We start from the raw sequence: 24330 nt of genomic DNA, 5'->3' as shown, positions 1-24330 counted from the left end.
CCGTACTGAAGGAGAATTAGGGGACTCGGAAGATTCACATGATGAATTTAAGGGATTTTCAGGGGAGGGATGCAGCAGCATCTGCCTCTTGAGGGTGCCAAGTCAAGTGTCATCAACCATGCATAACTAAAGGAACACATTACACTTTAACCAGTAGGTTGTAGATATCGTAGAAATGATGTCTCACCACAGCTATTTATCCCTAGGCAGCTTCCTTCAAAAGCAGACTCCATTAAGTTCAAAATAAATGCAGAACTCTAGCTATCCCAAGCTTGTTGATATACTTCTCCCGCCGAGAGATGATCCGAAGGCGGTGAGGGGTCAAGACTGGCACCAGCTTCACCACAATCCAGTGGCACGTCATCGTCTCAAACATCCCGGTATCCATGCTGATACCAGTGAATATCTTCCAAGACGGCGAAGACAGCGCGCTGGAATTCGCGCCAAATCCGTGGGTCATGAAGCGCGCCCACGAACTCGACCCGGACGACGACGGGGACACACCACGCAAAGGATGGAAGCGGCTCACAACCAAAGAAGAAGTGACCCTCTTCGAGATCTGCAATCGCCACGCAGACAGTTTCGGCCGACGCAGCGATCTCTGCAATTGGTGGAAGACCGTCGCAACCGAGTTCTCCCACGCAAACGGCCGCCCGTATTCATGGCACTCGGTGCGGAGGAAGGTGGAGATGGTTACGAAGAAGCGCATCAAGTTCCTCGAAGATCAACAGCAGCGACAACGGGATTATTCCGGTGCGAATCCGGTCCCTGACGTGATGAATCCGCAGTGGTGTGCTGTGCTTGATCTTTGGATTCCGACCTGGCAACATTGGGAGGAATCGGAGGCGCAACGGATCGCGAAGCGCGACGCGACGTATCGCAAACGCTCGCAGAGTAAACTTGATAATCTGTGGAAGCCTCCACCTCAAGCTGCAGACCCGGCCTTGGAACCGGTTGATCTGACCTCCCCAGCCAGCCCTGATGATACCGGCATCGATGCCAATGATTCTTACGAGGGTCCTATCGTTCTAGTTACGAGGAGTCCCCAACCAACGACTGTCCCTGCCACGGCAGCGCCAACGGTCGACAGACCTTCTTCTATTCCGGCATCCAATGGAGGTGTCAGACTACCTCCAGGATTCGATACTATGTTTGCAAACAATCATTCTCAGCCTACCCGGTGGCCTCCGACCTTTGCACCAGCACCCAGAGCGGCAGAGCCATCATCAGATAACCGCGTGTTCAGCGCCATGCTCGAGGCTATCGGGAAACTCAATAGACACCTCGATGCAGCATCGGACAATAACAGAAATAACGATGCTCCAGATGCTCGCGCTTCGCCAGTGATATCCGCTCTGGTTCAATCAGCTACTGAGTCCACCCCTCAAAACCCAGCTTCATCAGAGGACTCACGCAGAGCATCGAGCAGCATCCCCTCCAGAGACTTTGAGCGAATTAAAGAAGAACTGCGGCGAGAGATGAGAGAAGAAATGCGTCGAGAGCGGGTCGCATTCGAAGAGAAGCTGGATTCTGTTCAAAGAACGCAAGATATGATTTTAGAGATGTTAAGGCAGGAGCCGGCTTGATGGGATAGATTTGGCTTGGCTTTTCTGCTACTTGGGAGTTGGCTTTCGAGGTTCTCCTGGCGTTTGTCGTTTGTATGCTTTATGTTGATATGATACCCACTCGCGCTACTTGAGCTATTATTACTTTTCGATATGACAATCTTATTCTTTCAACCAATCCATGTTCGACCGATTATAAGTTCAAAAGTTGTTCCCTCAAGAAAAGTTGATGACGATTGTTCTACTCTAAAACGGACGCAGACAGGGAAACGAAACACAAATGGAAGAGATAGTAGTCATCGGCTAAATTACAGATAATGGTAGGTAGGAACAGACAAAGGAACTACTCGGGGATCTTCCCAGCAAGGGATAACCCCGAGGCCCCCGGAGACACCAAGCTCTCTTTCAAGCTCTTTTCGGGAGTCCTCTCAAAGTTTTACGTTCGAGATTACCCTCATACCGTCAAACACACTCTAGTAGTAGAAGGTCTCGTCGACGGTACGGCCACGCATCCAGCGGGGCTCGGAACCACGGACGTAGATGTCCTCGAAGAGGATACGGGGAGTGGCATCGGGGACAACCATCTTCTCGGCCTCGGCGACCTCAGCGTCGACGTAGGCGCGAGCAGCCTTGTCAATGCTCTTGAGCTCCTCCTCGGAGGTAACACCCCACTCGAGCATCTTCTGCTTGAGGCCGGCAATGGGGTCGTTGGTGGAGCGCATGCGCTGGATCTCCTCACGGCTACGGTAGGTGGTACCGGGGTCGGACATGGAGTGACCACCGTAACGGTAGGTGACATACTCGAAGACGAGAGGACCCTTGCCAGAGACGGCATAGTCCTTACCGTACTGGACGGCGGCCTTGGTGGCCAGGACGTCCATGCCGTTGACCTTCAGACCGGGGATGTACTGACCACGCTTGTAGTACTCGGTGAGAGCGGAGGAGCGGGCAGCGGAGGTACCCATACCGTACTTGTTGTTCTCGCAACCGAACAGGACGGGGAGGTTCCACAGCTTGGCCATGTTGAAGGCCTCGAAGACCTGACCCTGGTTGGAGGCACCGTCACCGTACAGGACGATGGAGGTGTTGGGCTGCTCGTTGTACTGCTGGGCGAAAGCGAGACCAGCACCGACGGGGACCTGGGCACCGACGATACCGTTACCACCGTAGAAGTTGGGGGCGAACATGTGCATGGAGCCACCCTTGCCGTAGGCGATACCCTCACGGCGGCCAAGCAGCTCACCGATGATGGACTTGACGGTAGCACCGCGCATCAAAGCGAAACCGTGGCAACGGTAGGCGGTGATAACCTTGTCATCGCGGTTGATAGCGTGCTCAATACCAACGGCGACAGCTTCCTGGCCGGTGGACAAGTGACAGAAACCACGGATCTTCTTCTCCTTGTAGAGGCGGTCGGCGGCCATCTCCATGCGGCTGTAAGAGAGAAGCTAGCAGTTAGGAAGCTGCTTTCAAAGGAAAGTCTGGGAAACGGAAGGGGGGAAAGCATAGGCGCATACCGCATAGAGACCATATCGCGGTACATCTGCTTCAGCTCCTTCTTGGTGGTCTCCAGAGTGTAAGGAGGAGGGTCGAGCTCGTAGGTCTCGAAGCTCTCGTCGGAGAGACGGACGGTGAACGGCTTGTCATCTTCCTATACAGCGCAAACACCAGTATCAGCATTGAGGTGTTCCGGGGCTCGCGGACCAAATTCCTGTTTTCCGGATGGGTTCTCAACAAACCTGCGGGATGTTCTCGGCGTGCGACGAAGCGGCGTCGGTGGTGACGGAGCGACGGGTGATAGGAGCGAAGGCCTGGCGACGCAGGGGCGCAGCCTGGCGGGCCGCAGTACGGAAGAGCATTGTGTACGTCGAGGAACCCAATTGAAGATGGGGAGAATTGATGGTTGGAGATAGCGACACTTTTCCGTCAGATGTTGGGAATGCAAACTTTCCCGATTACTTAAGCGCTTCCCGTTCGGGGGCCGCCGGTGTGTCCTCCTGCAAACAGTCCAAACCGCGGAGCTGGCCTACAGCTAACATTTGACCAGAGCTTTTTATGAAGCTGGTGGAAATGTTTGAAAGTACTATCGAAGGTCTAGTCCAGGCCAAGGAAGTTTTTCCGGTATTTAGATCAGCACTGAAGACCTTCAGTGTTCATCGCTCATCGCTCCGACCGAGTCCGGAAGCATCTGGAATTTGCCCGGTGATCCCAACAAGACTTATCTTAGAGATAGCTCAGATAACCTACCTAAGTATGCCGGCTGAATTTCGGATGGAATGGAAAGGGTTCAAGAACTTGAATTAAAAGACTATCTAGCTTGGTATATAATATTGGATATGTCTTGGGGTATGTAAATTTCGTTTCTACATCTCGACCAGTGAAGCTGCTGTTGCTCTCGGTATATATCTTCCCCGAAGGAGCGGAATAGCGGGCACGTAGCACAATATATACATTCCGACGTCTTCCATTTTCGGGCACCACTTATTTCACACTTCACACGGAATTGCATACTGAATAAGGTTATCGAATGCCCAATGCCCTTCTTATCAAATATATAGAGCATCATAGTAACCTTACTAAGTCCTACTAGCCTAACTGCTCGTCCAGTCCGGTTCCTGACCATTGGACTCTTCTAACCTTGTCCCAGAGTACTGTAAATTATCATGACCTGACTGCTGATGCCTGATGTACGAGAAAAAAGCAAATAGCGATTTACGCCACAGAAGTGGCATTTCCTCGGATATCCCATATCTTGCCTTTGATAACAGGAAAGCCGTCAAATGAGGGCTAAGAAACTGGTTACTTCCACCCCAAGAATAACAAAACATAGAACGCACTCGACCTTTCTGTGTATACATAGATACTAGTCGGCACTTTCCCGTAGATTCATAAATACCTAAACCTGCTTTAGCGACTTGTCTCAGTATCAGCGCGGGCTCCTAGCCATCAGAAAGCCAATGCTAATCTAGACCAAATGCCGCAAACACCCGGACCCCGAGGGCCCGCCCTATACCTATCAATCACGCCAAAAGCGCACACTATCTGACAATCATCGACGTGCCACTGAATCAATTAGCCTGGATTTAGCCAGTAAGCAGAGGCATTTAGCGAACAACACGTTGTCGAACCATAATTCCCCGAGACAAAGCACTGACCGGTACTTGATCCTTCAATGAATCGATGTTCCGTGGAACGGCGCTGTTCGCGGCCTTACGATCGATAGATACATGTAAGACATCTCAAAAATTGATAATTCGGATTTCCCGATTTTGGAAGTTGCATCGCCCACTGAGCAAAGTACCTCTTTTTTTTACCAATGAAAACGCCATACTCGTGCTTGCCCCTCGTGAGGCGATAAGTCTAATTCTCTTGTTTGTGTTGACCCCGCTAGAGCCGTTTACGCGACAGATCGTATCTTTCAACCTCTAATAAAGTTAATGATGAAATACGAAATCCCGAATGAGGGAACATGATTCAAGACTAACAGTTGCGGAAGACATAACCGAGCCCCTAACTTCCCCTAGATCATCAACTGCTGGTCTAAACGGAGACAAAGCACGATGGTACTTTGATAGCCTAGCCCGATGTAGTCGCGCATTGACTGGAAATATTCGTATATGTACTATACAGGTAGGAAAAAAAAGGAAGGAATTTGATAATATTTGTCTTTTTTCAAGTCGAAAGAAAAGAAAATTTCGATCAGGTTAGAATCATACTGAAACGCTGGTAGTGATGTGCCAGGCATTCGCTCCTGACCAGATTAATTTGACTTTCTTTAGGCCAGCCAGCCTTACCCAGGAGGAAGTTTTGCTCAGAGGAACATAGAATACGGGAAATAAGTTTATCCAGTGCTATGTGATAATACAGACTATCTCTTTAGGAATCTCCCGGCTTGGATACTCCGATGACTGAGCAAAGTGTTTCAGCACCAGGCTGATCAGTTTCATCCAAGACGATACCCTTCTATGGAAGAACAAGATCCATTCTGTTTCACAGTGGATCTGAACAAACCAACTTGGGATAAAATCCACAAAGCCAAGGTCCGCTGCGTCAGTCGTTGAGCTCGATCTAACGCTCGATGTAATGGCCATCTAACAGCCCCACCTCCAAGGCTGGGCTGTACATAATATCGGAAACACACGTAGTCACCCACAGACTATCAAAAACATAAACACCGAAGATCTCCCCTCGACAGTAAAACTCCCTGAAACAGGAAAATGCACCAAATGCACCTGGTGACGACGACATGTAGCATGTCTCCCAGAATCATCATCGTCCTCGAACAAAGTACTGGACCCAAGTCCCCAGCCACTTGATGCGTCCAACTTCCCAAAATAGATGACTAGTTATGCATCTCGACAAGCTACACCGTTCCAGCCCGATGCATGCAACCATATACAAGGATTCTCAACGGTCGTCCCCAAAGAGGCTACCAAACGTGTAGAAACTACAGCGCGTGCTGCCAAGCCTTGCTGGCCACCAATCGGGCCTGCAGGAGGGCCGGCACAAGGCGTTTCATGTTCAAACCTTATTCATCGAGGAATACATCAAGCTATGCAGAACAAGGTGAGTTGGTCTCTGCACTGCTGCCAGCTTGGAATCCTGGCAAGTGCACTCCGACTAGCCGCGAGGAGACAGACACCTCTGTATACGTCATGCGAATCTAGGGGTTAGTTACCAGTGGGTAGTAGCTCACCTCTCAGTAAGCTCCTAACAAAGTGAACGTTCGTCGTCTGAAACACCGGCTCGCGATCCCCTGAGCACGGATACGCCTCCGGTATTGGAGGATAAACCATGGGAGAAATAACCGGGATTCGCACGGTCGAGGCCAAGGCTGGCCTTGGATTAGAGATTCTCTGTATACCTTATCATATGTATCTAGTCACTTGATCAGCTCGGAAAGAAAACCTCTTGAAATGATCTACAAACATGACTAGTCAAATATTTCAGTTGAGGAATGCTGCACGAGCAAGTGTGACTTACTTTAGATCGGCCCAGGCCATGCATTGCAGCCCCGGTCGAGTTTCGAGGTGATATGCTACTATGTACATACTGCACTGCACTGTAGTCCCCGCTCTACAAGCTCCAACGGCGCTGATCACAATGCAGGATTGGATGTGGCGGAACACAATTTTGGGTCTGAAGATCTGCCAAGTTTGGAGGATGAGAGGGGGACTTCCAGTAACGCTATAGCTACTTTAGTAGGAAATAAAGTATAATATACGAATATCTAGGTTCGCTAGTTTGCGAGGTGAATCAGTTGGTTATGATAGTTGCTTATTTCCTGAAGGACTAGACTTCGAAGCATAACCTACGTAGCTCATATTTTCCAAGCCGCAATACTGTCGACCGAAAATTTATTACATTTCTGCAAACCTGCAAGTCTTGATTTAGAGCAACAAAAATGAGATTGAGATTATCACCGCTAAGCAAGTGTGGGCACGACCGTGCGGTTAGCTCTGCAAATAGTGCTGGTGATCGACGGAGCGCGATGGGGCGGTTAATCTGCGCAAGGCCAGTTTGACAGCTACTTAGGGGTTCTGCATTCAGTCTAGCACGTTGCATTGTCAGAGTATGCGCTTTTCGTGTCATATCTATCATATGTCATGTCTAGAGCAACGCATAGCATGCAGGGTCGTTGTGATCGGTCTACACGTGCGAGCTAATTATCCGATCTGTCATGCCTGGTGACAGTCGAGAGGTCAACTCACACGAGTCATGGCCGAGTTCCCCGCTGAACTTGTATACTTTGTGTTCGACAGAGGGGTATTCAAGAAAGTATGATGCTGCAAGAGCATGACAGCAATTCCCTAAAATTGCCTAGTCTTTGTTTCGTGCGCTATGAAAGTCATGGGAGGTTGAATATGACAGGGAAAGCCACCATGTAGATCCACATCAACCCGGTTGCATAGCGCTCCTCTCTCACTCCTGGGTCCTGGAATTCTAGGATGCTGGATACATGATGTACAGCTACAGAGTACCATGTACAGAGTACATTGTACGGAGTACAAGGACACCATACATCTACATCAAGCCTGTATATCAATACAGCCCAAAAATACCAGCTAATGGAGACGAGGTGGAGAAACCATACACCTCAAAAAGGAGCACCACGGCGATCAGCGCATATAATGCTACTAAAGTGCTTATGTATCTCCATAAAGTAATCCACCTGCGCGCCCATTGCCCGGACGTGCACGATGGAGTCAGCGATGTGCAGTAATTTCTCCTAGCGCGGCGTGCGGTCCCCAAGCTGGCCTGTCTGATTTCCCGGCCGTGCCATTTCGCACTAAGCGTGTGGGACGAGGACCCAGTGTGGGGAAGGATTGACATGCCATGGGCATGGGCATGGGCATGGCGCTGGAGCGCGGCAGATGCTGCTATTCACGCGATGGGCCTAGACAGGGAGAGGCGAGGAAAGTGGGAACAGGGTCATACAGTCCAGACAGTACAGTATGTACTATTTCGGGTCTTGCAAGACTAAAACCCATCAGGATATGCTTGCCCGGTACGTACTATACCGAGAAAAAACAAAGGTCCAGACCTTTGAGCCAATTTGACAAGACAAGCCTCGTCAATTTCCCGGATATATGCTCGTTGGTCGTTGCTGCGGAGAATGGGGTTAACTTGTTAAGAGCGGGCTGATTTTTGACGCCACCGGAGGATTATCGCGGGAAAGAATTGGATATTACATCCCTATTCAGGATAAGACTAGGCGCCGTGGTTGGGAAAGGTGGAATTATGGTTTCCAGGCACACGCATCTGCCGACCGATCCAGAGGCAGTGCAGTGCAGTGCAATACCGGAATTGCAGAAATTGCTGGTTCCCTGGGAATCCAATGGATCTCGGACTAGAAGCGACTGGTCTGCCCTCTTTCGCCGTCAAATCTGCCAACGGGGTATGACGTGCAAAATTGGGGAAACAGAAAAGGAGGAGAGGCAAAAGCTTATGCTGGGGTGAACCTGAAAAATGCAAAAGCTGGTTTCCATGGTGCTGACAGGAAAAAAACCGTTGGAGCGGATCGACGTGCTCGGCAGAGAGTCGATGAGCCAATCATCGATGGTCGTGACTTCGAGCCGCGGCCAATCAACCAGCTTATGTCAGCATCAGATCGCTCCCATTGGACGTTCTAGGGTTGAGGCGAAAATTAAGAATCGTTTGGTACGCTCAGGGTTCGGTAGTTGTGTTGCCGATGAGCTTGAGTCTGGAGTATGGGCTTGCCGAAGAGAGGAATGCTCTGCAGATATTAGTTTCCATGGATGGAGATCTTGGAGTTACCATCAACAGAAGGTCGTCGGCAAGTGAAGGGACGTTTGGACCTCCGTTAAGGCTGAGTGATCGGGGAGTGTTGATGTGGGAGAGTTTGCTTAGGTAGTGAAGACTGATCATATAAAAGTGCGCTATATGAAGTGTATTATATGGAGTAAGCGGAGTACGGAGCATAGACGGAGGAGTTAATCCTCCGCTGCCCTAGAATAGACCCAAAAGCCCTAGCGATTAACAGCGTCTATAGCGGTAACCTTTGTATTTATTCCCCTACTTTCATCAATTATCAATTTTATTGTAGGACCTCGGCTTGGCAGTACACATGTTTACCCAATATTCCAAGTCTCCACCGAACCAGCAGAACCCGGGAAACCCGTTCATGCCCGTTGCTGCAGGACGCATCGCGGTCCGGCTGGAGTCCGATCAGGAGTCCCGATGATTCCCCCCTCCGCGCCGAACCATGGTCCACAATTCACCAGAAACTGCTTCTATGGCATATCAATGGATTAATAAATTTGGAAAAAAAAGGCAAAAATCATACAAAACTGAAAATCAGAAACTAAAAAAGGGGAAAGTTTATCTCAAATGGAGATGGGAACGCGTCTCCTAACTTCCAAGACTATCCGGATGCGCCCCGCGGGCCTCCTAAGAATGGACATGTTTCTGATTTTGTTTACTCTGAATGGAGCTTCAGACCTTGAGAGCCTAAGAGGGGGGGGGGGGGGAGGTTCGTTAGTGAAAGTCTGTTTATCTTCCGAAGGTGGCCGTTTATAGATTTTAGGAATTCCACTAAGAAGAAGGAAAAATTTTACCATAGATTCCAATTTGGTGGCAAGCTGGCAGCTGAATACTGGAGAAGGTTGGAAAGTCAGGGCTCCACGTTAGGACCCGTTCAACTGGCCATTCCAGGGATTACCATGTTTACCATTGAGCCACCGTATAGAGACAGACTGAAACTTCGATCCTCCTCTTCTCCAAGGGGGGCCGAAGACTGCTGGAGGAGCTCGGATATGCAGCTAGTAAAGGCTAGGATGCAGGAAGCATGCAAGCTACTGTCGCTAAGCAGCAGGACTTGGGATGGGGACAAGGTAAGGGGGAGAGAATAAGACGAACCCGTCTGTCATCCCAGCCACGTTTTTGGGACCATGCGGGATCGAATCTTCTTTTTGTTTTCTACGGCCAGTGACCATGTGGTGGCCCGTTATCTATACTTTTACTGGACGCCTGTATTATTGTATTTATCTTGATCTCTTTGCCACCGATCGTACTTCTAATAGTGTTTGATTGATTCGTATAGTCCCGTAGTTCTGGTTGCTAATAATCTGTAGTAGTATAGTAGGCCACGGAGCCTTACTCCGTATATGCTCAAGGTCCAGCCCTACTCTCGCAGGCCTCCAAATGACGATTCTCTCTTTTTTTTTTTCAGGGGCCACGGTCGCGACCCAAGTTGCGCCTCCGTGTCCACTTAGCCGGTCCTCCACTCATTTCTCCGAATCCATGGCTCATCCATTCGCTAGCGCTCCAATTCGGCATGCTCAGTGGACCCGCGATCGCTCTCCAGAATACAAGCGTGCCTGTCCCGGTCCACCCACGATCGTCATTTTCTTTTTTTTTTTCTGCTCTTTTTTTTTCCGAACTAGAGACCGCGCCGGCGTAATTAACCCGGTCCATCCATCCAATCGTAGTAGTCTCTTTCCCTTCCCCTCTCCTCCCCTGTCGCTCCTTTCAGAACATTCAAGCATTCCATACGATAGTCATACTCTACTGTACTGCATGTACTCGCGACCTGCAGTAGTACAGTACCCCTGTCCTGGTCCTGCCACAATTGCCATTGTTGCTGGACGGAGTACTCTGTACTCTCGACTAGCATACGATTGAAAATTCCCAGAATTCCGGTGCTACATCGTATCGCTACTCTCCATACTTTCGTATTGGCAGTATACTTTACAGCCCTGACACTTGACTGCTACTCCGCCTTGGAACCCATTTCCACCTTTGGCACAACCTTTCCTTCCTAGGCTTGGACGTCTCCCTTTTGTCGGAACCTCGCTCCTTCATCACCACTACTACTCTCTCTTACTGTCTTTTCTCTTTAATTAATATTTTTATATTATTATTATTTTTTAGACTTTTGGGGCGTCTTGTTTTTTTCCCTCCCCTCGAAAGTCGCTGGTGGTTTCTTTCTCCTCCTTTCTCTTCCCCCCCACCTTACCATCTCCCTCTTGGGTCTTTTGGGAGAAACCCCCCCATGTGGAAACCTCGACTCTCACCCAGATCGGAGTCTAAATCTGGGAGCGATTCGAATCATCTTCATCTATCTGAAATTGGCTTCCTAGGGCGATCCAGGAAGAAGAATCTCGCGCCCTCGTCATCGTCCGGTGAGTTCCCTTTCACTTACCTCCCCCGTTACTCCCACGTTCTGCCCCCATATCAGATCAATGTCGGCCCGGTTCTAGCATCTGAAATCCGAGACCTTGAACAACGCCGGGTTCTAGATGCGCTCTATCGGTGCTAGGTACTGGGTCTCCTTGTCTCCCCTGGACCGTTTTACCTAAAACCCATCTGGTTGTGCTCTTCTTCCCTTTTTGTGCTTTCTCTCTCTCTCTCTCTTGCTCCTCCTTCAGCCATACACACCCTTTTCCAATACGGCCTCCCCCTGAAGTTTGGAGCCTCAATTCCCCAACACTTGAACAAAAAAAGAGCCCCTCTCCCGTTCAATCCTCACATCATCATTCTCCAACCCCAATTGGTGGGCCCTACCCAATATTCCACCTTGGCAAGCGCGTGGTATCGTTGCATCGTGCATCTCAGCCCGTCATTTTGGCCCCCGCGCATGGCTAACGGAAGACCTGGTGACGTCCAGAATTTCAATCGCGGCCAGATACATCCTCCCGCTCCGCGTTTCGCTCCCTTCGCTCCTTTCGCAGCAAGTCAGATCGTCCTGAGAGTCGTGCCTCCAACTACACAGACGCCTCCCGCCCAGCTACTCGCCCACGAGCTCCCTCAACTGTAGCCGACTCTATACATTCTCCCCACCCGGAGCCCGCCTGGCAATCGGCGCATTCGAATCGTTCTCGCGTCTCTTTTAATTCTCGCTCGGGCAATTCTTTGGCCGGTGCAATGGAGGTCGATCGTTCCCGGACACGGAGGGAGAGGACTTTTATCGGCAGCGAATGTGCCGTCTGCGAGGAGCCGCTCGAGCATACCTTGCGTGGAGAGCGGGTCCTTCAGTTCTCCTGCAGCCATGTCTCCCATGAGGCGTGCTTCTACGAGTTTATTCGGGAGTTTGAGTCGCAATACTGCCCGACATGCAATGCTCCTTTAGGATTGGATACGAGTCGAGGTGGAAATGTCTTGGATATCGGTTCGTTTTCTCTCTTCCTAATCGCTAGCCCTTTCCCCCCTCCCGGCTTGAACACGAAAAAGGAGCTACCTAATTGGAATCACATGTCAAACCGTCCAGAGACAAAAAAAAACTTGGAAAAGTGGATATACTGATGAGACCCTATTAAACTTACAGAAAAGATCAGCAACATTGTGCGCTCAGTAACTATGAGCGATACGGCCACAACGAGGAGTGGCCTGACCAACCCAACCCCAGCCCCGTGGGAACAACAGTCGATTCGGCGACCGCCCAGCGAGACGGGCAGCCGTTACAACAACGCACAATCCACCTATAGCCGACGTGATAGTCGCGATACCACTGGCCAGCGGGAACGGGTCGAACGGCTAACTGCAGGCGCAGCCTCAGCCATTTCTGACCCTCGTCAGCGTCAACCACACTCTCGGAATGGCAGCGCGGCCGGCTCGTCGGGCGACTACCACGATGGTCAGCATACCAGCAGCGGGCGACGTCACGACTACGATGTACAGGCTATGGAATCAGACTTGAGTCCTCGCCCCGGTGTCACCAAGAACCCTATCCCGGCACCGATTGTCACCGTGCGAAGCGAGTTCCCTACGATGAACCGATCCCGCCAACAGCAAACCCTGACATGTTTGATCACGGTGGAGGTACCGGAGGGCAATTGGCGCCCAGACGCGGACGACCTTCGACACCCGCCCTCGGGCCAATCCCAGCTCGATGAGCCATATACGGGGCGATTTGGAGGCTCACAAGACGCTCGGTCTATTCAGTACGAGCCGGTGGAGAACCTGGATGAGATTGCGGAGGATCTGCGGAACCGGGTCGACAATTGGCATGGCCTTGAGTTCCAACGGTACGTCCTTGGGAAACATAGGCTATTGAATTCACCGAGCAATACTAATTCAGTTGTAGGTTTGGCAAGTTGCGATTGCATGGGCAAATGCGCGTGGGCAAGGACCGGGAATCCTGGCAGGAGTTGGAATGCTACTTGTTCGCGGAGATGCTTATCTGCGTCAAGGAGAAGAAGATTCCCGAGTCTCACCAATACGATGAGAAGCGCAAGCCCACTCGCTGCACCCTCAAGGGTTCCATCCTGATCAAGAAGCACTTGAAGTCCATCGATGCTGGCTCTGATGAACCAATCCTCTCTCTTAACCTTTCCGTCAGCGAACTCCCCTGCTTCTACCTGCGTTTCCACAACCGTCAGCAACTGGAGACGTGGCACCGTGCATTGACGAACCTCCACCAGGTGGAAAACGTGTCTCGACAACATAATGATTTTGATTACGAGCACTTGGGCGCCGAGGAGGAGGATTACCGGACCAGTCGTATCCAGCGACAGGCATCTCTCAACTCATCATATGGCGCGGGCAAATCGAATAACACCGCCATCACCGATTATACCAACCCCGATACGGAGAAAACTTCTATCGATTCATTCCACATTCCGCTTGATCTCGTCGTGGTCATTCCCGTCTCTTCGTCGATGCAGGGATTGAAGATTACGCTTCTGCGTGATGCTCTGAAGTTCCTGGTACAGAATCTGGGCTCGCGGGATCGGATGGGCTTGGTTACGTTCGGCTCGAGCGGTGGTGGCGTGCCTCTTGTGGGTATGACTACCAAGTCTTGGAATGGATGGAACAAGGTTCTCGATTCGATTCGTCCTGTCGGCCAGAAGAGTCTGCGCGCGGATGTGGTGGAGGGTGCGAACGTGGCCATGGATTTGCTCATGCAGCGCAAATTCAACAACCCCGTCTCAACTATTCTCCTGATTAGCGACTCGTCTACCTCTGACCCCGAAAGTGTTGACTTTGTTGTCTCTCGCGCCGAGGCTGCCAAGGTCAGCATCCACTCGTTCGGCCTTGGACTGACCCACAAGCCGGATACCATGATCGAGCTCTCAACTCGTACTAAGGGATCTTATCTCTATGTCAAGGACTGGATGATGCTTCGCGAGTGTGTTGCGGGATGCTTGGGTGCTATTCAGACCACTTCTCACCAAAATGTCAAGCTGAAGCTTCGTCTGCCCGAGGGCTCACCGGCCAAATTTGTTAAGATCAGTGGCGCCCTTCACACGACGAAGCGCGCGACTGGTCGGGACGCCGAGGCTGCATTAGGAGATCTCCGATTTGGTGACAAGCGTGACGTCTTGGTACAGCTGGTCATTCAGCCTGACAATGCTACGCAAGACAACATGCCCCAGGACCCATGGGAGAGCTTGGTTTCTGGATTGGAGGCCCTAGGCGGGGGACTTGATGGTGATGAACAGCGAGTGCTGAGCGTCGAGGAGGTTCCGTTGATTCAGGCTGACTTGACGTACGGCGATCTTCTTCGCGATGGCCATCTGACCCACTCGCCGCGTCCTTCACTGCTTGCTATCACTATGCTTCCGCCGAACCCCAAGTCTCGGAACCAACGACCCTCTACCCCTCCTATTCCCCCTCACCCGTCTATCGTGCAGCGCCGCATGGAGCTGCTCACATCCGACATGTTGACTCGGGCACTTACCCTCGTCTCTCGCGGGCAACACGATCGTGGCCAACACCTTCTGCACGAGACTCGCAGTATCCTCAAGGGTCTGGGCAAGGGTGGCTTGCCTCCTTTGCCACCCGCAGCCCCCCGACCTTCAGGTACTAGCGACGCCGGCAGCCGAGGCGACACGCCAACCTCGAGCTCCCCCAAGTCCTCTACTTTTGCGGAAAGCCATGCTTCTTCCGCGTCCGAAACCGCTACTATTACACCCTCATCTGCCGTCGACGCACAGACTATGAATGCGCTCAACGCGGATCTGGACTCTGCTCTCGAGTGGATCAACCACCCTGCTGTCTTTGGTCGCGACTCTCGCAAGGCCGTGCTGCAGAGTATCGGTGTGATTTCCTCGCAGCGTGCTTATACATTCCGTACACCCTCGGAAGCACACTGGGCTCAGCGGATCTCTGGTGTGCGCCGTCTGACGAATAAGTCCAAGGATTGGCGAGAGATGGGTGATGATGCTTTGACTGAAGAGTAAGGGAGATCGAAAAGCATCGGCCTCTCTCTCTACTCAAAGTCGGCTTGCATTTTCTCTCACTTTCCATTCGTATATCTCATTTTTTTTCGGTTCATATATCATTCCCCCCGGAGTCGGCTCATGACATGTTCCTTGATTTTCCATGCGTGCCCATTCCCCCGACATCATACCATCATCATCCCTTTTACCAGCCTATCCCATCGTTGACTCTTTTGTTTCCTTACTCTTGTGCCTTGTTTTGCTCAATTTATTTCCCCCCTATGATACCACTTTGTTCCCGCCATGACTGTGCAGCATGATACCAGGGGCTTTGTTTGCGATGTGTTTCCGCTTCCGCCGATCCCGTCTTACGTGTTCTCGTCTGTCTGGATTTATTGGATTTCTGGATTTGTGCCTTTTGTTGGGCGTACATCTGATACATTCTGTGTTCTCTGCTATTTGCCCCGAAAATGGTTCCGAAAATGGTTTCGGGGTATGGTGTGCGGATGGAATGGGGTTTCGTTTTGTTTGAAAGACTTTTGATTCTCTTTGTTGCTTGAGATCTCGTTTGGGTGGAATACTGTGCTTTTATTCTGTTGGATTTGGGTTCCAAGTTGTTTTTCCCTCCATATTTTGGCATTGGCTGAAAATATTTGATGACCCCCCCTCTTCTTGTCTGGACTTGACCTGATTTTTGATTGACTCTATACTGATGCTTTCGGACTGCACTATGTTGATATAGCCTTTTGCATAATTCTATTGACCCCCCTTGTGAATAATGACAATGCACGTGTTACATATTGAGATTTTACTTTCAAAGATAATTTTAATAGACTGTATTTCATATAGAGAAATTATTCGTACCTTTCTAGAACTTGATGTCATTGATGTAGGTGCTTCTCTAGCTCTATCGCCGATAGCACCTTCTTATCGCCGGCTCGGCCGCGGCCTCGACGGCCAACCTTCTCCAACTCATCCTTGACTCACTCTCACAACTCCAGTCCCTCGAGACCGACCTAATACTCCCATCTCTTGTACATACCATGCAAACCACCAGATAGCCATGCTCCGCCAATCTCTCCTCGCCATGCGCACCGCGTGCCCACCCATCCCCGCCCTCCCACACCCATCAGCGCATCCCAACACCCTCCCACGCGCATTCCACACACACCCTCGCACACCTTCACGACGAACCTCAGCTCTATCCCTACGCCCTCTATCTCCAAAACACAATCTCCCAATCCCATCCACCCCCTTCCCTACCGCCCCTTCACAACAAGCCACCCCCACCGCGCCCGCAACACCTACAACCGCTTCAACTCTTCCTCCTCCTCCTCCCCCCGCCAATCCCTCTTCCACACCCTAATAACCCGGTCTAAACCGCACCACTTCGTCCTAATAGGTCTTGGCCTCTCGGGCGTGTACTTCTACAACACCGAGGTAGTCGAGATGACGGGCCGGCGCCGGTTCAATTGTGTCTCGCATGCGGCGGAGTTGAAGATGGGGGCGCAGAGTTATAGGGAGGTTTTGGCGCAGTCGCAGGGAAGGGTGTTGCCTGATAATCATCCGCTGGCGCAGATGGTTAATCGTGTGCTGCAGAGGCTTATTCCGCAGGCGCCGATTGAGGGGGCGGATTGGAGGGTGCATGTTATTGTTGATGATGGGAATGCTAATGCGTTTGTTCTTCCTGGGTAAGCGTTTAGTCTTTTTTGAGTCTGGATTTGGTACCGAGGACGGTTTTTTGTGGGATGGTTCTTGCTGACGATGTTTTTGTGTTGGTGCAGGGGCAAGGTCTTCGTGTATACGGGTATCTTGCCGATTTGTCAAGATGAGGATGGTCTTGCTGCGGTGTTGGGACATGAGATTGCCCATGTTGTTGCGAGACATCCGGCGGAGCGTATGAGTAATAGCTTTTTGACGCTTGGGACTGTGTTTTTAATTTCGTTGCTGTTTGATGTCTCCGGGAACTTGTCGAGCATGCTGGTGAATCTTATGTGGAGTTTGCCAAACTCAAGGACGCAGGAGGTAAGTTTGTTGTGAGTGATGTTATTGTTGAGTTGGTAGCTGATTATAATGCTAGGCCGAGGCAGACAACATAGGACTGAGTATGTGATTATCGTTTGGACTTGGAGGGGAGTATAGCTGGAATACTGACATTTCTCTTTAGTGATGATGGCCAAGGCATGCTTTAATCCCGAAGCTGCTGTGAGACTGTGAGTGGTCATTCAATCGGTCTCGAGTACTGTATACTAACCCTTATTAGATGGCACCGAATGCAGGAACAAGAGAAATCGGCACCGCCGCAGTTCATGTCTACTCACCCTTCGGTGCGTCTCCAACTCCAACCCTACTCTTCGGTTTATCTAACATTTATCGCAGAGTTATAACCGCGAAGAAGCTATCCGAGGATGGTAAGACACGGCCAAAGTCATACTCCACATGGGGCTGCGAGTACTAACGATGTCCAGGCTTGAGAAAGCCGAAACTATCTACCAGGATAATGGGTGCAGTACTTTTGGAAGCTACAGTAAGTCTCAGGTTGTGGCTATAATATGGTATGATATACTGACTGTTTTGAATAGTGCCTAGCTTCAAGAAGGCGTACCAGACACAGAGTTCGTATGGTTGGTGAAAGTCTTTCTGAAGACTTAGGTTATCCTTATTGTATCAAATATTAGATAATGCATTGAATACCCATCTCCTTTATTCTCAGGTCATACATTCTCGCATAGATAGGATAGGCTTGTTACTAACGAGGGTTCCCCCGCAATGGGCTCTTCCCCTAGGTACATAGTCATATTGACATTATTCATAATCATTCTCAAATCATTCAATTTTAATCATCTCCTGTACACGATATTTCTAATTTATTTAAAGAATTAAGAATCTCCTCGTGTTACACACTGCTCCCCCCAAGCGGTGAACCAACTGGCGGGTCCCCCTCGTGCAAACAACGCAAACCCACCGACCCCCGTCGAGCTCCAAAAATTCCCCGGCACAACTAAGAGAAGCCCATCGACTCCCTCCCTCCCAACCTTCATATCCAGTCGTATCCAACTCGGACGCGACCTCTCACAATGTCGCTATCCCTCCCCGGGCCCTCCCAACAGGGCCTCTTCAAAGCCGGGTACCAGAGGTACGTCCAAAGCCGCTCGCAAAGTCCCAACATAGCGGGCCCATCCCACCGCACCGGAGACAACCTCCCACCTCCTTATCTGCCCGCCGCACCGTGAAGCAAACCCCCCGTTCCATACTAACATTTCCTCTTCGCAATTCTAGCCACGACGCCGAAGATGGAGCCGTTATTCGTAACATCGAGGCTTGCCAGGCTATCTCGGGAACTGTCCAGACCTCCCTGGGTCCCTATGGCCGCAACAAGATCGTCATCAACCACCTGCAGAAGATGATTTTGACTTCTGATGCTGCTACGATTCTTCGCGAGTTGGATGTTGTGCACCCCGCTGCTAAGCTGCTGGTTATGGCTAGTCAGCAGCAGGATGCTGAGATGGGTGATGGCACTAACTTGGTTATTGTCTTGGCTGGAGAGTTGTTGAAGAAGGCGGAGGAGCTGATTCGTTTGGGATTGAAGACGAGTGATATTGTTTCTGGCTATGAGAAGGCTCAGAACTTTGCTTTGAAGGTTCTTGAAGGTATGATCTCGTGTTGGTTGGCATTGGTTAGGGATAGTTGGGGGTAGTCCGTGTGGAATTGGTGCTGATTATGGTTCTTTTCGATGCAGATCTCGAGGTCGATCGTCTGAAGGAGATGCGTTCAATCCCAGAGCTTAGCAAGGCTCTTCGCACAGTCGTCGCCAGCAAGCAGTCTGGTACGGAGGATACCCTGGCCGCTCTGGTCGCTGAGGCAGTGCTCGCCGTGTTGCCCAAGAACCCTCTCAACTTCAACGTGGATAACGTGCGTGTCGTGAAGATCATGGGTGGTAGCTTGGAACAGTCCAAGGTTGTCAAGGGTATGGTCTTTGGCCGTGAGCCCGATGGAATTGTCAAGCAGGCCCGCAAGGCCAAGGTCGGCGTGTTCAGCTGCCCCATCGACATCTCCCAGACCGAGACCAAGGGCACCGTTCTCCTGAAGAATGCCCAGGAGATTCTCGACTTCACCAAGGGCGAGGAGGACCGCCTCGAGACCGCCATCAAGGAGCTGTACGACTCCGGTCTGCGTGTGGTTGTTGCCGGTTCCACCGTCGGCGACCTGGCCATGCACTACCTCAACCGCTTCAACATCCTCGTGATCAAGATTCTCTCCAAGTTCGAGCTCCGCCGTCTGTGCCGCGTCGTCGGTGCCACCCCCCTCGCCCGCCTGGGCGCCCCCATGCCCGACGAGATGGGCCAGATCGACGTGGTCGAGACAACCGAGATTGGCGGTGACCGTGTCACCGTTTTCCGTCAAGAAGATGCCAACGCCGTGACCCGCACAGCCACGATCGTGCTCCGCGGCGCCACCCAGAACCACCTGGATGACATTGAGCGCGCGATCGACGATGGCGTGAACGTCGTCAAGGCCATCACCAAGGATCCTCGTCTGGTGCCCGGCGCCGGTGCCACCGAGATCCAGCTCGTCGAGCGTATCTCCAACTTTGCCGACAAGACCCCCGGTCTGCCCCAGCACGCCATCCGCAAGTACGCCGAGGCCTTCGAGGTGATCCCCCGCACCCTGGCCGAGTCCGCCGGTCTCGACGCCACCGAGGTTCTCTCCCGCCTGTACACTGCGCACCACCGCGCCAACGCCGATGAGGAAGAGGGCAGCTCCGAGGAGGAGGAGCCCTACTGGACCACTGGTGTGGATCTGGAGATTGGTGACTCCGACGGTACTCTCGATGCCGTGGAGGAGGGTATTCTTGACCTGATGGCCTCCAAGAGCTGGGCCATCCGTCTGGCTAGTGAGGCTGCGCGCACCGTGCTGAGCGTGGACCAGATCATCGTTGCCCGGCAAGCGGGTGGGCCGAAGCCTCCTGGTCCTAACCCTAACTGGGATGAGGATTAAAGAATTAACGGTAAACACTTCGAGACCGGTTGCGTTGATAGATCCGTATGATATCACGAAAAAAGTCGCCTTGTTGGTGTGTATAGCTGAGTACGATAATACAACACTGAATTCTGGTCAATCATTACGAACACATAAAATAACTAGAATTGTTATTCGATTTAGAATTTGTTCTGTTAGAAGTATTCTGGTTGTGATTGGGAAGGTAAAGGCATGGGATGAATCGGTAGCTTCTCAGAGAGCTGCACTTCGAGCCTCTCCATGTCAAACGACCTTAGAAGTTGTATGCCACTGAATAACAAGTTCAATTTATCGAGAGCAGTGAAACAATTTCTCCCAAAGCAATAAACGGGGCTTATGTGCATGCTATCTCAAGCTACCTAGAGATATTGTCCCGGGGCCATTGTATACGCTTACATAAGTCAGCCCACGTGACACCTAGATTTTCCCCGAAACTCTTGCCATTCTTTTCGCTCGCTATCGCGGTTGAAGCAGTGTTGACTCTCTCCCTTTCTCCCTCCACGCCGGTTTTCTTCTTTTCTTCCACTCGCCAGGCCACCTCATTCTGCCCTTCACAATGTCCTTCCCTATCCAGGCCGCAGCTCGTAGCTGCCGACAGCTCTCCGGCTCCGTCCGCCCATCCTCCCTGCGCATTGCGACTACATACACAGCCCGCACGCCCAGCTACCGGCGATGGGAGTCCACCGAGGCCGCTGCTGCTCCTATCAACCCTAAGATCGCACAGATTGTTGACCAGATCTCCACGTTGACTCTGCTGGAGACTGCCGACCTCGTGTCTAGCTTGAAGGTGAGTGTTCATGCGAGCCATTGATTCGGCATTGCAACTCCGCAATGTGTCAATTGCTTGATACCACCAAGCTTTTCTCCTATAAATGCATTTTGAACATCATCCCTAACACATGCCCTTCTTTAGACCCGCCTTAACATCCCCGATCTCCCCGTTGGTGGCTTCGCCATGGCTGGCGGTGCCGGTGCTCCTGGCGCCGCCGCTCCCGCCGCTGAGGAGGAGGAAGCCGCTCCCGCTGCTGCCGAGAAGACCCTGTTCAACCTGAAGCTCGAGTCCTTCGAGGCCGCCTCCAAGCCCAAGGTCATCAAGGAGGTCAAGAACATGCTCGGCCTGTCTCTGGTTGACAGCAAGAAGTTCGTCGAGTCCGTTCCCAAGGTTATGAAGGAGTCTGTGCCCAAGGAGGAGGCCGAGAAGATCATCGAGACTCTCAAGGCTCTCGGTGCCAAGGTTATCATGGAGTAAAGGGGGCGCTGAAAAGCGAATTGGAAAACAAAACTTGGAATAACCTGGCGGATGGAGCTTTGATTTCCTTTTTCCCCCCCCTCTTTCCTCTCTTGCGCGCTCTCTATTTCTCCCCTTCTCTTGTTGTTTTACTTTCATGGCTTGCGCATGTTGTGGAGTGGGGGGAATTTCGAATCTGGCTTCAAGGGTGTTATACTACTTGTTGAGCGTTGTTGGCCTGGTCGTGTGAGGGCAAATAAATGTACATTATACGTATTGTGTTATGGACCCGTCTGGTACAGAGGGCTCTTTTTGGTTTAATTGATCATTGAGCATATATCGTGGGATGTTTTGAGTAGTTTAATGTAAATTTTGTAACTGTAATAAGCTCTTTCGAGTGGGTATCTGCTATGTTGGTGGTAATGGAGTATTTTCGTTGCTGCCAAAGCGGACCCAAAGGTCGACCTCCGCTTTTCTCCAATTCCTCCGCGACTTTCGATCCAAGCTTCCACACCACCCACTGTCTTACGTCGCACACTCCTCGGCCAACTCGCATAGCGTCCTCCATGTCGAGGCCATCTGCTGCGCTGCAGCAATGGCTTAAATTCCGCCAAAGTCTCCCCCACACATCCCCCAACATGCTGAACCTGCGCGCGAACAACCTCCTCACGCCAGCAACCCTACTCGCCCTCACGACCGCTCGCAATGGCACCAATACCCCGAGACGACCATTCCATACCACGCAATACCGACCTTCCAAGGCCCGCCGTGAATCTGCAAGACCAGCGCCCGCCCTACGGAGGAAGAAGAAAGACTCTGAAGCTGGGAATGACGCCGTCCGGTATGCCGCAGATGGTGTCGGTCTACTAAACACGAAAGGCTTCTATATGGACTCTATCTCAGTGAAAACCGAAAAACTCATCCCAGTTTTTAAGACACTATCACAATCTATCTACGACGAGGCAAGTGTTGATGGTCTTCTTCCCGGTATCAGTTTCCGGACATTCGAGGACACTGCTATCAAGATCTTCAAGAGTATTCAAGGGAAACCGAACCCGCATATCATTCGGTCGATTTCAACGGGTAAGGAATTTACAATTTACAGTAATACCTGGGGCTGTCTTGAAACTAACCTGTTGACTACCAGATGTCGATGCCGTCTTTCGCATTGGATTCCTCGCCTCCATTATACATGGCTCCATTGCTGAATGGATCATCTCCGCATGTGCGCTGGCAGGCGCACGCCAGCCAATCGTCCTATCTCTGGCCAGGTCGGTCACTTGGACACAGAACACCCCGCGCACCAAATGGACGGACTTGGTCGAGCAATTCTCAGACGAAGGGTTTCCACCCGCGATGATCCTCCATGCCAAGATCCTCGGTATGCGCGGGGAGTATGAGAAAGCCTTTGAGCTGATGGAAAAGCGAGTGCTGCCATTCCTCCAACCAACACGCCGAAAGCCTACCCTCTTCCTCGATATCGCCATGGGCGGGGTGTTTGAATCCCCATGGCGGGTATACGCGCTACTTCATGCATCGTACGACGCACAATTTGACTCGCCAGAGAGTCGACAGAAATCAGATGATGCAACTCGCATTGCGGCACTAGAGTATAACGAGCCAGAGGCGTTGATCGAGTATGCCTCGCTTATGATGAATGAGAAAAACTACGATAAATACGAAGAATGCATGTGCAAGGCTGCTACGTTCGGGGAGCCAAATGCCATCCTATACATTGCCAACTACTACTACCACATCTTCCATGGCAGATACCCCACAGCCGGGGAACGAATCGCCCTCGCCAATGCCGAAGCCCAGGGCCTACCACCGCCTACTATCCCAACACCCCCTTCCACATCCGAGACCAAACAAAATTCCACCATTTTCACGGCCGCGTTGGACTGGGCCTCGTCATTCTTCAATCAATCCATTCCCCGCGAGGACTACCGCAAACTAGCGATGGACTGGTACGCCTTGGGCTATCACTCTGGTATCCCCCAGGCTACGTTCATGTTAGCTCTGATGGCTCGTGAACAAGGAGATGAACTTGATGGGAGTATCTTCATGGACTATGCCAGTCAGGACTTGGAGAAGGACCCTGAGTTTGCGAAGAAGATCCAGGAGTTGAGGGATAATTGGTATGATCCGAAGTACGTGCCTAGACTTTCGAGTAAGATGTTGGCCGTTCGGTAGGTGGTGAAGTGGTGAGATGTATGAATATGTATAGTCGTTGTTGTAACTATATTTTGTGTGTGTGTGGATGCAATGGAATCGTTTCCAAGAAGGAACGAAACCTCGGGTCATGTGTAGATGTTGAAGTTCTGTCTAGCGTATTCTGAAGTATATGACTTTTCATTGATTCCATTGCTGCAATTGCCCATAATGGAATTAAATAGAGAGATTGATAGATAGCCCTTATATGGGAAACGAATTCGAATAACGGACCCTTTGCATGATATCAAGTGTCATCTCTAAACCGTGCGAGATAGCCTATACTTCCAAAGCACAAACTCACTATAAGACTCACTAGCACTCCAAACACTAGCGCAAACGATAGAAAACAATTTCATAAAACATCAATCCAGATTTTATTTTTCTATATGCACCAATTCCCCTGTCTACCAGTCAATCTGATTTCCCTATTCCCTATTCCAAATCCAAATCCCAATCCCAATACAACCCGAATCCCTAAACCATACCGGGCACCCCCCCCCCCCCCCCCCCCAAAAAAGCCGAATTCACAGATGCACATGGCTTGCAAGAAAGAAAAAAAAACACATGCAATGACCCCAATTTTGAGAGAAAAGAAAAAGACCATAAGCCATGAAAGGAAACAGAAAAGCACAAGAATCATTCTCCCTCGTCGTTCGTAGCTCATATCACGAGACGGGGGAGA

At 51.1% G+C, this 24330-nt stretch overlaps 7 protein-coding genes across 7 annotated transcripts; 6 read left to right on the top strand and 1 right to left on the bottom strand.

Annotated features, from left to right (window-relative positions):
* Positions 1-386: 386 nt before the first annotated feature.
* Positions 387-1586, top strand: N7496_010230 (uncharacterized protein; the record flags this gene model as incomplete). The annotated part of the gene is made up of 1 exon (XM_056703143.1): positions 387-1586. One exon carries the CDS (start codon positions 387-389, stop codon positions 1584-1586), a length of 1200 nt encoding a protein of 399 aa, XP_056552143.1.
* Positions 1587-2038: 452 nt separating this feature from the next.
* Positions 2039-3424, bottom strand: N7496_010229 (pyruvate dehydrogenase (acetyl-transferring) subunit E1 alpha; the record flags this gene model as incomplete). Its single annotated transcript, XM_056703142.1, has 3 exons — positions 2039-2999; positions 3083-3216; positions 3305-3424. 3 exons carry the CDS (start codon positions 3422-3424, stop codon positions 2039-2041), a joined length of 1215 nt encoding a protein of 404 aa, XP_056552142.1.
* An 8527-nt stretch (positions 3425-11951) lies between these two features.
* N7496_010228 (vWFA and PH domain-containing RING finger protein) lies at positions 11952-15208 on the top strand (the record flags this gene model as incomplete). Its single annotated transcript, XM_056703141.1, has 3 exons — positions 11952-12195; positions 12352-13051; positions 13111-15208. The coding sequence occupies 3 exons, from the start codon at positions 11952-11954 to the stop codon at positions 15206-15208; spliced, it is 3042 nt and encodes a 1013-aa protein (XP_056552141.1).
* An 857-nt stretch (positions 15209-16065) lies between these two features.
* On the top strand, positions 16066-17819 carry N7496_010227 (M48 family metallopeptidase; the record flags this gene model as incomplete). The annotated part of the gene is made up of 9 exons (XM_056703140.1): positions 16066-16076; positions 16249-16878; positions 16972-17212; positions 17268-17292; positions 17355-17400; positions 17451-17514; positions 17567-17598; positions 17656-17714; positions 17770-17819. 9 exons carry the CDS (start codon positions 16066-16068, stop codon positions 17817-17819), a joined length of 1158 nt encoding a protein of 385 aa, XP_056552140.1.
* A 445-nt stretch (positions 17820-18264) lies between these two features.
* Positions 18265-20185, top strand: N7496_010226 (chaperonin-containing T-complex subunit CCT8; the record flags this gene model as incomplete). The annotated part of the gene is made up of 3 exons (XM_056703139.1): positions 18265-18323; positions 18467-18837; positions 18927-20185. The coding sequence occupies 3 exons, from the start codon at positions 18265-18267 to the stop codon at positions 20183-20185; spliced, it is 1689 nt and encodes a 562-aa protein (XP_056552139.1).
* Positions 20186-20762: 577 nt separating this feature from the next.
* Positions 20763-21455, top strand: N7496_010225 (mitochondrial 54S ribosomal protein bL12m; the record flags this gene model as incomplete). Its single annotated transcript, XM_056703138.1, has 2 exons — positions 20763-20993; positions 21120-21455. The coding sequence occupies 2 exons, from the start codon at positions 20763-20765 to the stop codon at positions 21453-21455; spliced, it is 567 nt and encodes a 188-aa protein (XP_056552138.1).
* A 617-nt stretch (positions 21456-22072) lies between these two features.
* Positions 22073-23627, top strand: N7496_010224 (uncharacterized protein; the record flags this gene model as incomplete). Its single annotated transcript, XM_056703137.1, has 2 exons — positions 22073-22517; positions 22582-23627. 2 exons carry the CDS (start codon positions 22073-22075, stop codon positions 23625-23627), a joined length of 1491 nt encoding a protein of 496 aa, XP_056552137.1.
* Between the last annotated feature and the right edge of the window lie 703 nt (positions 23628-24330).

This window comes from Penicillium cataractarum (assembly GCF_028827025.1).
Source record: "Penicillium cataractarum strain IBT 29864 chromosome Unknown utg000008l, whole genome shotgun sequence".
Taxonomy (NCBI): domain Eukaryota; kingdom Fungi; phylum Ascomycota; class Eurotiomycetes; order Eurotiales; family Aspergillaceae; genus Penicillium; species Penicillium cataractarum.
The sequence above is the reverse complement of the archived record's forward strand: the minus strand, read 5'-3'. Positions and strand labels throughout refer to the sequence as shown.